This window comes from Zootoca vivipara, chromosome 1 (genome assembly GCF_965207765.1).
Source record: "Zootoca vivipara chromosome 1, rZooViv2.hap1.1, whole genome shotgun sequence".
Classification (NCBI taxonomy): Eukaryota; Metazoa; Chordata; class Lepidosauria; order Squamata; family Lacertidae; genus Zootoca; species Zootoca vivipara.
Genome location: NC_142582.1, coordinates 52,942,823 through 52,955,979, shown reverse-complemented (window position 1 = coordinate 52,955,979; position 13,157 = coordinate 52,942,823). Strand labels below are relative to the sequence as shown.

Here is a 13,157-nt window from a genome sequence, read left to right as displayed (position 1 = left end):
AATATTTTCTGTTTGGACACTTTAAACCTAATGACTAGTAATATTTTTTAAATAAATGCAACTTATTACACATATGCACATTTAAAAAGATGTTGTGCTCAGAACTGCAGGTCATATTTCAGAAAGAGTCAGGATTTTTTTTTTATTGTGTGTGAATGTATATGTGTGGTAATGCCTGAATTGAAATATTCTCAAAATTGAACTGAAAAAAATCAGTGTAATATATGAGCATAGATTGCCCAGGTGTCGTCCCCCGCTATTCTTTTGTATATCATAACATCCCTAGTCATACTATCACTACCGGTATATGTCAAGCGGATCCCACTTAAATGGAATGAGATGTGCAAATATGGTGACCACACCTTGCAGACTAATCTAGTTTATTGTTGATAATCACAGAGTGATGAATACAAACAAGTAGGTCAAGGATGTAATTGTTTCTGGGGAATCTTCTTGTGTGGTCTGAATGGGGGTTCAATCTGCCCCCACTATACAAACCCCTCTTTTATGTTGCATAAGGCTATTTATCACAATATGATGGCAAGTGAGAGTGCTTTGAATTAATGAAGCTGAAGAGATGAAAATTCAACACCATCCTTATTTCAAAACTCACTGTCCTGCCATATTCAAGAAGTTAAAATCTCTCTATTGTTTTTTAAAATGACTGATTACCACATTTCTATGGTTTCTTTTGGCAAGCTGTTAAGAATCTACCTATTCCTCACCCATCTCCATCTTGTTTCTCTTTGATTCCATCAGGGGGGGAAAGATGGCCGACAGGAACAGCAGTAGAGTGAAGGAGTTTGTCCTCATGGGATTCACTCACCGTCCAGAGTTGGCTGCCCCCTTGTTTGCATTGTTTCTAGTGAACTATCTCATCACTATTGTAGGGAATCTTGGGATTCTTATGTTAATCAGGTTTGATGCTCGACTTCACACTCCCATGTATTTCTTCCTTAGCAATTTGTCCTTCTTGGACATTTGCTACTCAACTACCATCAGTCCCAGGCTGCTGATCGACCTCTTAAGGGAAAGGAAAGTCATTTATTTTACCGAATGTCTAGTTCAATTCTATTTCTATGCAACTTTTGCCACCACTGAGTGTTTCCTCCTGGCTGCTATGGCATATGACCGGTACATGGCCATCTGCAACCCACTCACCTACACAATCACCATGTCTCAGAAGGTTTGTGCTCTTCTGGTGGCTGGTTCATACATTGCTGGATCACTGAATGCTATGATACACACAGGTTGTATGACTCGTTTATCATTCTGTGGTCCTAATGTCATTGATCATTTTTACTGTGATGGTCCTCCAATCTTTCAACTTTCCTGTTCTGATACCAGCCTCAATATCTTTGTGATGTTTGTAGTTGTCAGCTTTAACCTGGTAAGCACCCATTTGACAGTCCTTATCTCTTACTCTTATATTGTTGTCACTATTTTGAGAATCCGCTCAGCTGAGGGCCGGCACAAAGCCTTCTCCACCTGCTCCTCTCACCTGCTGGCTGTCATCATCCTTTATGGCAGCTTGATCTTTATGTATCTCCAACCTAATACTTCAACAAATGGAGGCAAAGTGGCCTCTTTGTTGTATGCGGTGGTCATACCCATGCTAAATCCTCTCATCTACACCTTGAGGAATAAGGAAATAAAGTGTGCTTTGAGACGGGTGATAGAGAAATATTTTACAATTTAACTCTTAATATTTGTATAAAACTCCCTGTTTTATATAAACCTGCTAGAAGGTTGGAGCTGTGTATCTGGCCTGATGTTTGATTGAAGCACAAAAGAAAGAAAGAAAGAAAGAAAGAAAGAAAGAAAGAAAGAAAGAAAGAAAGAAAGAAAGAAAGAAAGAAAGAAAGAAGATTGCACTGGGCCTGGTGGAGACATTTCCAGGATTAATTTCAAATATAGCAACTCCCATGAACGAGTCAAAAGCATCTACCCAGAGAGGCCTACAAGACTCAAGGAAAGGAACATCCTAGTTGAGAAAGGGGACAGAATATAGTAGAGAATAATGCTTTAAGATGTTTAAAATATTTGTTCAATTTTACTGTGTAAGTTACTTTGAGTACTTTTGCAATGGAAAAGCAACTTATACGGTACATATTCTAAATAAATGCTCATAGTACTGCCCAGCCTGCTGCCTGCCAGCTTCTACCTTCTAACTCACACACCCACCCATTTTCTGTCTGGCACAAAACCACTTCCTTTGTTACCTTAACAGCTCATACCTAGTGGGCAATTACCTCTACAGGAAGCTAACCTGGCTATTCCAGAAATTGAATCTATCCAGGAATTAGAAGCTGAGTCAGGCATACAACGCAACGCATCCCCTCAACTCATAACAATAGAAAAACATCATAATAGCTGTTGTGTTTATGACCCACCCTTCAATGCCAAGGAACCAAGGGCAATACACAGAAACCACGAAAATATAACTAAGTAAATGACATAAAAACCAGGGGCTGTATCCCATGTCAGGCCGACTCAAAGCAAACCCATTGAAATGAATGGACATGACTAACTTAGGGCCATACGTTTCAGTGGATCTACTCTGAGTATAGGATAGTTGGAAACACCCCCATAATAGCAATTAACATGATAAAACAGTAATCTAGCTGTTTTTATTCTGACACAGTTTTAGGATAACATGGTGGCATCCAAAAAATTGTCACAAGAAATCAGTGGCTTTGGCCTCCTATGCCTCAGGTGAGCATTTGTATATGCCTGCATGTACGAAGCATCACACATTCAGAAAGCTGCAAACTCCTGAGTGTTCCTTGCACGCGTGGAGCTAGTAAGTTGCCTCAGTTGAAGAACTTGCTTCACTTTTATAGGCCAGAAGAACCAGGAGGTCAAAAGTGCCTTCTGGGAATAAATATTGTGTTTTACAAAAGCTATGTTTATCTAAGGCACCTGCTCCCCAAACACCTGCTGTTTATACAACATCTCCAAATGTTGTACTTTAAGAAAGGGATGGGGAACCACATTGGTCCAGTGGTCCAGATCCAAGGGTGACCGTCTCTCTCTCCAAAGACACACCATGGCATCACATGTTGTGCAAACAATTCCACAACTTCTTTAGAGGCTGGAAGCTGTGGGACAGAGTCTGTAAAAGACTACAGGCTAGAGGGTAAATAAATTCTCACCCCCCCCTCTATCATAATGGCATCCAGAAGGGGTGGAAACACAATGTGCATTATACGTATAAGGAGGAAGGGAAAGGAGAGTGTTAGCCGCTTTGAGACTCCTTAGGGTAGCGATAAAGCGGGATATCAAATCCAAACTACTACTACTACTACTCCTCCTCCTCTTCTTCTTCTTCTTCTTCTTCTTCTTCTTCTTCTTCTTCTTCTTCTTCTTCTTCTTCTTCTTCTTCTTCTTCTTCTCAACAACAATCATATTTATGATCTGATAGTGTAACCAACCAAAGGGAATGCTAGATTGTTGCATGTAGATAAGAAGTGTGAGCAGATATTTAGCTGAATAAACTTCTGCTAAATATGGATCAATCCTCTGGGACTAGGTTGTTACTTCTGTTTTAAGGAAAACATGTTTATCATAGGAAACTGTGCAGTTTTTGCCACCCATGTAATTGTTTATAGCCTACTTGGTGGTCTCTTGAGATGTCAGCAGACAGATCTCAGAGATATAAGGCACCAGAAGTACACAAGAGACCATTTCTTATTGGATGATGTAGAGCTCTATGCACTATGCCATGCTGTAACTGTGGAACTAATTCCATCTATGCAACAACTGCAGATGTTTCACTATGTGTGCAGCTATTTGAGCTAACAGTATGCTTGGATATAAAACAGTGTAAGGTGCATTTTAGAGGACCTTGGAGGAAAACTCTTGAACCCAAGGTACAGCAGATTCCCCAGTAGGCACTTCCACTGGATGACAGAAGTAATAAGTATCTGATATGACAGGTAACTTCATTGTTGAGTAGAAGATGCTAGACTGGCAAGTTGTACACGAGTAGCTTAACTAGTAATCAGCCAATATGGGCTGCAGTTGGGTAAGGTGGGTCTGGGGCTAAGAGTCTCCAAACTTTCAGTCTCCTCCCAATGGCTTCAAAGCTTGAATGGAAGTCAGGGAAAAAGAGAGCGTGGAAGAAGACTGGGGCCATTTCTTGATAAAGGAGCCAGTGGGGTTTGGGGTTGAAGTTGGGGTGGTTGGCTGGGCTATCTTCATGATGAGTGGGGCTGGTCCAGTCTGATGGAAGGACAAAGAATGGAGTGCAGTTTGAAGGTAGCATGGGGCAGCTATCTTAAGGTCTGTAGGTTCTGGGATCCAAAGGGCTAATCAGGGCTTTACATATGGGCTAAGTAGAGGGCTCTCCATCTAAGAGTTCTCACAGAGTAAGTCCCAAAGGTTAAAATAAATGCAACATACACATACTCACAGCATGCTAAAAGGAAGCTGATATTTTATTCCCCTTCTTGAGAAAGGGCAGAAAGCTCACTCTTAACTTACAACTGGCAATTAATAATGGTAATACAGTATTTTCCGTCTGGACACTATAACCAAAATAATCAGCATTTCCCCCCTATAAATACATACACCTATTTACAAAACAGAAACACATTGTAGGAAAACATCATGCTCAGACCTGCATATTTGGAAAGTGTCAGCAAAGACATTTCAGTGTGTGCACATGAATGTGCATGCAAATGCTTGGACTTGACTATTCACAAAAATAAAGTGCTATCATTTCAAACAGAAACTGATTTTATAGGAATAAGTTCTGCACCTATGGTCACCATACCTTATAGACAGGTTTAGTTTGCTGTGCATAATAATGTCTCAGGGTTGGTAAACCAGCAAGCTGTCCACAGATACAGGTGTTTCTGAGGAAACCTCTGCACTCCCTTCATCAGCCACCTTTTAATGTTGTGTATTACAACACTCTGTTAAGTAATATAGTGGCAGTGCTTTGAACTCCGAAGCTGGAGAGATGGAAATTCAATACCACCCTATAATTCTGTTCTGTTCACCACCAATGGCAATCCATTAAATCTCATAGTCTCATAGACATCATCCCTTTATTTGTAAGAAAAAACATATAGTTGAAAAGACATATTACCTTATTTCTGGTAGCAAACTACTGTATCAAGAATGGTCCCATTCCTCACTCATCCTCATTTGTTTCTCTTTGATTTTGTCAGGTAGAAGAAAATGGCTGACAGGAACAGCAGTAGAGTGAGGGAGTTTGTGTTCATGGGATTTACTGATCGTCCAGAGCTGGCTGCCACCATGTTTGCATTGTTTCTTGTGAATTATGCCATAACAATTGTGGGGAATCTCGGGATGCTTTTGTTAATTAGGGTTAATGCTTGCCTTCACACCCCCATGTATTTCTTCCTTAGCAATTTGTCCTTCTTAGACATTTGCTATTCAACCACCATCAGTCCCAGGCTGCTGATCGACCTCTTAAGGGAAAGGAAAGTGATTACGTATCCTGCGTGTCTACTTCAATTCTATTTCTATGCAACTTTTGCCACCACTGAGTGTTATCTCCTGGCAGCTATGGCATACGATCGGTACATGGCCATCTGCAACCCACTCACCTACACAATCATCATGTCTCAGAAGGTTTGTGTTTGTCTGGTGGCTGGCTCATACATTGCCGCATCACTGAATGCTATGATACACACAGGTTGTATGACTCGTTTATCATTCTGTGGCCCTAATGTCATCGATCATTTTTATTGTGAAGGTCCCCCAGTTTTTCAACTTTCCTGTTCTGATACAAGTGTAAATTTGTATGTGATGTTTGCCTTTGTGGGCTTTAACCTGGTGATCACTCATTTGACAGTCCTTATCTCTTACTCTTATATTGCTGTCACTATTTTGAGAATCCGTTCAGCTGAGGGTCGGCACAAAGCCTTCTCCACCTGCTCCTCTCACCTGATGGCTGTCATCATCCTGTATGGAAGTTTCTTCTTTATGTATCTCCAACCCAGTTCATCAACCGAAGGAAAGAAAGTGGCCTCTTTGTTGTATGCGGTGGTAATACCCATGCTAAACCCTCTCATCTACAGCTTGAGGAACAAGGAGGTGAAGAGTGCTTTGAGACGGGTAGTGGGGAAGTATAAAAGGTAAAGGGACCCCTGACCATTAGGTCCAGTCGTGACCGACTCTGAGGTTGCGGCGCTCATCTTGCGTTATTGGCCGAGGGAGCCGGCGTACAGCTTCCAGTCATGTGGCCACCATGACTAAGCCACTTCTGGCGAACCACAGCTGCGCACAGAAGCGCCGTTTACCTTCCCGCCAGAACGGTACCTATTTATCTACTTGCATTTTGACGTGCTTTCGAACTGCTAGGTAGGCAGGAGCTGATTCAAACCGCCACCCTAGGCTCTGTGGTTTAACCCACAGCGCCACCCGTGTCCATTGTGGAGAAGTATATTCGCTAACAATATTAACTATTTGTACAGTAAGCTTTATATAAATATTGACTGCTGCATGATTGCAGTTATGTATCTGGCAGCTGGATGAAGTTTGACTGAAACCTGGAAGCAAAAGGGAAAGGGAAGGAAGGATTACAGTGGGTCAGAGGCTGGGCTCCTTTCCAGAAACATTGCCTGGGCTTCCTTCCAATATGCCATCTGGTCTGATTAAACATCCCAAAACTTCTATCCAGTGGAGCCTACAAGACTCAAGGAACATCCTCTTTGAGTAAGGGAATAGAATACGCTTTAGGATGTGTTAATTTGTTGTCCAGTTTGACAGCATAAATTCCATTAAGTACGTTTGTCATTGAAAAGCAGTATATACTGATTTTAAATAAATGGAAATAAATGACTAGATGTTCACAGTCCTTCACATGCATTCTCTCTGGTATCGTGGAACAATCGTGTAAAGTAATGTGGTGTTATTCTCCTAACATTGTACAGTATAAAATCATGGAGAGTAATTTTATCAGGCCATGAATAGAGGATAGAAACCTCAATTACTTTTAGATAGGATAGTTAAATCAAATCTCTTTGTTCAGAAACAGTATGCATCAAGGACATGAAACAGGAAGATGGGCAACACTATCATTCCTTGTAAACAGAAGCAGCTGGCTGGCTCATGTGGGAGGGCATCTCCTAGAGGCTGAGCCCTCCCCCCCCCAATATTTTCAGGAAGGGGGCCAGGACCCCAATGTTCAAAGCGGGTGCCAAGTGCAGAGCCAAGTGGGACATGATATCATTGGTTGGCACCTTTTCCTTCTACTGCTGTGGAGGAGAAGGAGCAGGGAAGCAGCTCCCAGGCAGTTGTGGCAAGGGGAGGAGGAATCACTGGCCATTGAAGATGTGCTGCTGCCATGTTCAGCTTCGCCTCCTGATTCCTCCCAATGCAGGGGCGTAGGAAGATATGGGTGGTGGAGGTGGGCTGCCCTGTGCTGCGGGCACCAAGGGGTGCAATCGCGGGTGCCCGCCCCACCCCAAAATGCATGCCCCACCCCTGGAATGCGTGTCATGCTGCTCGGGGAGGCACACCATGCGCCCAGAAGGCCTGCCACGGCGGGAGGTGTGCCCCAGCCCTGGAACATGCGCCCTGCCCTCCGGGAGGCATGCCCCACCCCCAGAATGGGTGCCAGCCCTGTCCCCGCCCCCGATGCCGGAGCATGAAGCTCTGCCACTGTCCCAGTGACCTGATGTTATGCCCGCATTCTCCCTTGGAAGTTGGCACTTCTAAGCCAGAGACAGAATGCTGGGGCGAATGTGTCTTCATCTAATTCCCCCCCCCCAAATTATGCATGGCAGTACATAAACAATTCATGAAAATATGATGAAGAGTACAATAGAAAAGCTGTGGGTTGCAATGGTAGGGCACAAGAAAGCTGTGCTGCTGAACTAGAACATCTGCTTAACTCGCTTTGACTTTTGTCACCTGGGTGGGGCCGAGATACTTCATCAGTTGAAGCTCTCCCTAGCTCATGAAGTAGGTTCCCTTTGTTAACAGGCTCTAGATCAGGCACCCCCAGACTTCGGCGCTCCAGATGTTTCGACTACAATTCCCATCTTCCCCGACCACTGGTCCTGTTAGCTAGGGATCATGGGACTTGTAGGCCAAAACATCTGGAGGGCCGCAGTTTGGGGATGCCTGCTCTAGATTGATATTCTTGGTTCGTTCCTCCTAGCTACAGCACTAGCCACTGGAATAGGAATGTGAGGCTTATATTCAGATAGGCCCCTGGGAATGGGGAGTGAAGAATGGCTATTGATTGAATAGGTAGTGGCAATAGCTGCTGAATCAACTGCCTTCTGTGATAGGCCATTCTTCCTTCTTCCCTGTGAGGGAGTTTTACACAATCTTAGTAATGCAACTGAAAAAAGATAAATAGATTTTACTTTCTTATTTTATTTACTTGCAACGACACAATTTTAAAATTGCCTGCTACCATGTAGATTTAAATGGTAAATTGTACTCTAGTTTTTATAAAGTAGACAACACTTTAGTGGGTTTTAATTTGCACCAAATTGCTCACTGAATGTCACACAAACACTCTGTGGGTGTTTCCTTATCATTTATAAGTGAAAGGAAATGATTCGGAAAACGGGAGAATTAGTCTCATTTTAATAACTGAGCTCACAAAAAGAAAATCAGTAGTAACACTGGATCTCAGTTTAAGATGGAATTCACTTCCTTGTTCATGAGTTTTCTGAAAGCTTTTGAAATGTCTTTGTTCCTCAGGCTGCAGGTCAGAGGACTGATCATGAGGAGAACTACAGTGTAGAACACAGACACTTATTGGTCTTGCTCAAAGACCTAGACAGAAGAAGGCTCCAAGGGTTCACTCTAAGGATGAAGATGTGAGAGACGATAATAATAGAGAGGGCAGAAAAGAAATGGGCTGTGCCCCAAGGGAAGGAGATGGTTCTGTTCTCAGATACAGTCATACCTCCTGTTACAGATGCTTCAGGTTACATGTTTTCGGGTTGCGGACCGCTGGAAACCCGGAAGTACCAGAACGGGATACTTCCAGGATTCACCGCTCGTGCATGCGCAAAAGCGCTAAATCATGCCTGCACAGACGCGGTACTTCAGAATACGAACGCTGTGGGTTGCGGACTTGCCTCAATCATGGATTGCATCTGCAACCCAAGGTTCCACTGTAATAAGACAGATAGCATTCTGGGAGTAACAGTAGATGAGTAACAGGCGTCATAGAAGGATAGGTGCCATGGGAAAAAGCACCATTCATTCAGAAAGCTAAAAACGCCGTGGTATCTATAGCCATGTATGGAGGTACTCAGGCACCTCAGTTGAATGCCTTGCTCCATTTTGACAGGCCTGATATTTTTTACCAGGTGCAAGTCCTTGAGAGTTTTCCTCTTCTTACCTAATCCTAATTAGCCCTTAAGGGGGTTGTTTACCAGACGGGGAAACAGTTGTTGTTGGCATCTAGGTCTCATGGCACCACTGTATATAACTAGACCCAATGCAAATTATTACACTGGAAGCCAACCATTTCTTATTGGATGATGTTGAGCTTTATTGACTATGTCATATTATACATGCTTAACTTTTTCTATCAATGCAGCAACTTCAGGTCTTCCATTTTTTTCTGTAGCAATTCAAGGTAAGGGTATGTTTCCTTATCGAACTGTGTAAGATGCATTTTAGAGAATTTCCTTGCAGAAATACAGAGTCCACTCTTGAACCTAAGTAGGAACAGTTGCATCAGTAGAAACTTCCACTGGCGAAAGAAAATAATGATATCTCAGTTAATTTCCTGATGGCAGGGTAGAAGCTGCTAGAGCAACCTTTTTTTCAGAAGCAGGCTGACCAGTAATCAGCCAAGTTGGCTACATGTGGGTTAGGGTGTGGTTGTGGCTAAGTCCAACTCTGTCCTTCCTAAAGTTACATGCTTTTATGTTGCGTAAGGCTATTTATTGCAACATCATGTCAGGAAATGTAGTGACTGTTTTATTTCTGAAGCCGGAGAGATGGAAATTCAACACAACCCACCTACAATAAGTCCTGTTCTTCACCAATGACCATCCTTTAATGACAATACTGCCATCTTCTAGGGCAGTGATGGGCAACCTTTTGAGCTTGGTGTGTCAAAATTTGCAAAAAAAACCGAGCATAACTTGGGTGGTGTGTCGCTTCGAGAAAAAAAAGCACCATAATTTCATGATATTTATAGTTTAAATAACAAAAATGTATAATTGTTTCCCCTTAAAAAGGGGGGAAAAGGGGAGGAAAAAAATTATTAAAGTTTTTTTTAAAAAAATAAAAAATAATATTAAAAAGGGAAAAAATAAGGCCAAACCTAGAGGTCTTTCCCAGTGGGACTCTGGGCTCAGGCCTTCCTCCAACGGGTTTTCCGCTGGGGAGGTGGGCTCGGGTTGGGCCAGTGCCTCCTCATGGCCCTCTTCAGCCCACCTCTCCCCTCACTCGGCTATGCTTGCACGGCGGCAGGGCAACAGGGAATGGGTTTCAGCTTACTTGGGTGTATCTTCTCTCTTCCTGGGATGGCGGCGAGGTGGTGATGGTGGCGGCAGTGAGGTCGGGGTCTGGGTCCTTCTCCCTCCTCCAAGGGCCCCCTCCTCTCCCTTGAGGTGGGGGCAACGGGGATGCCAATGGAGCGAGTGGACCCCTGTTCCTTTACCTTGTTTCCCCTTTTTTACTCCCTCCTTTCTGTGGGGGCAGCGGCAGCGGGGCCGGGGCTTGCTTTTTCCTCTGGCCTCTGGAGTGCCTCGAGGCTGTCCATCAGGTTCGTGGGGTGGGGGTAGGGTCCGGCAGCTCCCCAATTGCTGCACTGGTGGCCCCCCGTGTCCGGGCGGTGGCAGTGGCGGTTTCGGTGGCTTGGGAGCCTGTCCGGCAGCTCCTGCAGCCCTGGTCACTTTCAGGAGCTCTGTGGCTCCGTGCCAACCACCATCTTGCCTCGCCGGAAGTCCACAAGGCCCCTGGAGATGCATCGCCTGCAGCATTCTGCCGCCGGCCAGAAGTGAGGTCTCGGCATGCGGCCGTGTGTCACCAAAAATGGCTATGGGTGTCAGTGGTGACATGCGTGTCATAGGTTTGCCATCACTGTTCCAGGGATTAAAACCTCTTTCTTTTAAAAAAACCCATATAACTGTGAAGATTGCTCACCTCATTTCAGATAGAAAACTACTAAGCAGTTTTCCTATTTTGTTTCTCTTTGATTCCATTAGGGGGGGAAAGATGGCCGACAGGAACAGCAGAAGAGGGAAAGTGTTTGAGCTCTTGGGATTCAATAATCGTCCAGAGTTGGCTGCCATTTTGTTTGCATTGTTTGCATGAAATCTCATAGTCCTGACATCTTCTGGGGGTTAAAATCTCTCTGTCTTTTATTTATTTGTAAGAAAATACATATAGTTGAAAAGACTGATTCCCTTATTTCTTATAGCAAACTATTAAGAATTGTCCCATTCCTCACTCATTCTCATTTGTTTCTCTTTGATTCTGTCAGGGGCGAAAAGATGGCTGACAGGAACAGCAGTAGAGTGAGGGAGTTTGTGTTCATGGGATTCAGTGATCATCCAGAGATGGCTGCCATTTTGTTTGCATTGTTTCTAGTCAATTATCTCATCACAATTTTGGGGAATCTTGGGATTCTTATTTTAATCAGAGTTGATGCTTCCCTTCACACACCCATGTATTTCTTCCTTAGTAATTTGTCCTTCTTAGACATTTGCTATTCAACCACCATCAGTCCCAGGCTGCTGACAGACCTTTTAATGGAAAAGAAAGTGATTACTTTCAATGAGTGTATAATTCAATTCTATTTCTATATAACTTTTGCCACCACTGAGTGTTACCTCCTGGCTGCCATGGCATACGATCGGTACATGGCCATCTGCAGTCCACTCACCTACACAATCACCATGTCTCACAAAGCTTGCGTTTGTCTGGTGGCTGGTTCATACATTGCAGGATCAGTCAATTCTATGATACACACAGGATGTTTGACTCGTTTATCCTTTTGTGGTCCTAATGTCATTGATCATTTTTTTTGTGAAGGTCCTCCACTCTTTCAACTTTCCTGTTCTGATACAAGTGTAAATTTGTATGTGATGTTTGCATTTGTGGGCTTTAACCTGGTGATCACTCATTTGACAGTCCTTATCTCTTACTCTTATATTGCTGTCACTATTTTGAGAATTCGCTCAGCTGAGGGCAGGCACAAAGCCTTCTCCACCTGCTCCTCTCACCTGCTGGCTGTCATCATCCTGTATGGAAGCTTCTTCTTTATGTATCTCCAACCCAGTTCATCAACCGAAGGAAAGAAAGTGGCCTCTTTGTTGTATGCGGTGGTAATACCCATGCTAAACCCTCTCATCTACAGCTTGAGGAACAAGGAGGTGAAGAGTGCTTTGAGACGGGTAGTGGGGAAGTATAAAAGGTAAGGGGACCCCTGACCATTAGGTCCAGTCATGACCGACTCTGACGTTGCGGCGCTCATCTTGCGTTATTGGCCGAGGGAGCCGGCGTACAGCTTCCAGTCATGTGGCCACCATGACTAAGCCACTTCTGGCGAACCACAGCTGCGCACAGAAGCGCCGTTTACCTTCCCGCCAGAACGGTACCTATTTATCTACTTGCATTTTTATGTGCTTTCGAACTGCTAGGTTGACAGGAGCTGGGACCAAGCAACGGGAGCTCACCCCGTCGCGAGGATTTGAACCGCCGACCTTCTGATTGGCAAGCCCTAGGCTCTGTGGTTTAACCCACAGCACCACCTGCGTCCATTGTGGAGGAGTATATTCGCTAACAATATTAACTATTTGTACAGTAAGCTTTATATAAATATTGACTGCTGCATGATTGCAGTTATGTATCTGGCATCTGGATGAAGTTTGACTGAAACCCAGAAAGCAAAAGGGAAAGGGAAGGAAGGATTACAGTGGGTCAGAAGCTGGGCTCCTTTCCAGAAACATTGCCTGGGCTTCTTTCCAATATGCCATCTGGTCTGATTAAACATCCCAAAACTTCTATCCAGTGGAGCCTACAAGACTCAAGGAACATCCTCTTTGAGTAAGGGAATAGAATACGCTTTAGGATGTGTTAATTTGTTGTCCAGTTTTATAGCATAAATTCCATTAAGTACATTTGTCATTGAAAAGCAGTATATACTGGTTTTAAATAAATGGAAATAAATAACTAGATGTTCACAGTCCTTCACA

The 13,157-nt window shown here is 43.7% G+C and overlaps 3 protein-coding genes across 3 annotated transcripts; all 3 read left to right on the top strand.

The window, feature by feature from the left end:
* Positions 1 to 748: 748 nt before the first annotated feature.
* LOC148687565 (olfactory receptor 5AP2-like) lies at positions 749 to 1,699 on the top strand. The gene has a single exon (XM_088656672.1). The coding sequence runs from the start codon at positions 770 to 772 to the stop codon at positions 1,697 to 1,699; it is 930 nt and encodes a 309-aa protein (XP_088512798.1). The 5' UTR covers positions 749 to 769.
* Positions 1,700 to 5,187: 3,488 nt separating this feature from the next.
* Positions 5,188 to 6,114, top strand: LOC132591147 (olfactory receptor 5AP2-like). The gene has a single exon (XM_060277488.2). The coding sequence runs from the start codon at positions 5,188 to 5,190 to the stop codon at positions 6,112 to 6,114; it is 927 nt and encodes a 308-aa protein (XP_060133471.2).
* Positions 6,115 to 11,432: 5,318 nt separating this feature from the next.
* On the top strand, positions 11,433 to 12,380 carry LOC148687564 (olfactory receptor 5G9-like). Its single transcript, XM_035125193.3, has one exon. It carries the CDS (start codon positions 11,454 to 11,456, stop codon positions 12,378 to 12,380), a length of 927 nt encoding a protein of 308 aa, XP_034981084.3. The 5' UTR covers positions 11,433 to 11,453.
* Positions 12,381 to 13,157: the final 777 nt, after the last annotated feature.

Excerpts from the sequence above, each read along its gene's own strand:
- LOC148687565 (XM_088656672.1), top strand. The coding sequence starts at position 770 with ATGGCCGACAGGAACAGCAGTAGAGTGAAGGAGTTTGTCCTCATGGGA.
- LOC132591147 (XM_060277488.2), top strand. The coding sequence starts at position 5,188 with ATGGCTGACAGGAACAGCAGTAGAGTGAGGGAGTTTGTGTTCATGGGA.
- LOC148687564 (XM_035125193.3), top strand. The coding sequence starts at position 11,454 with ATGGCTGACAGGAACAGCAGTAGAGTGAGGGAGTTTGTGTTCATGGGA.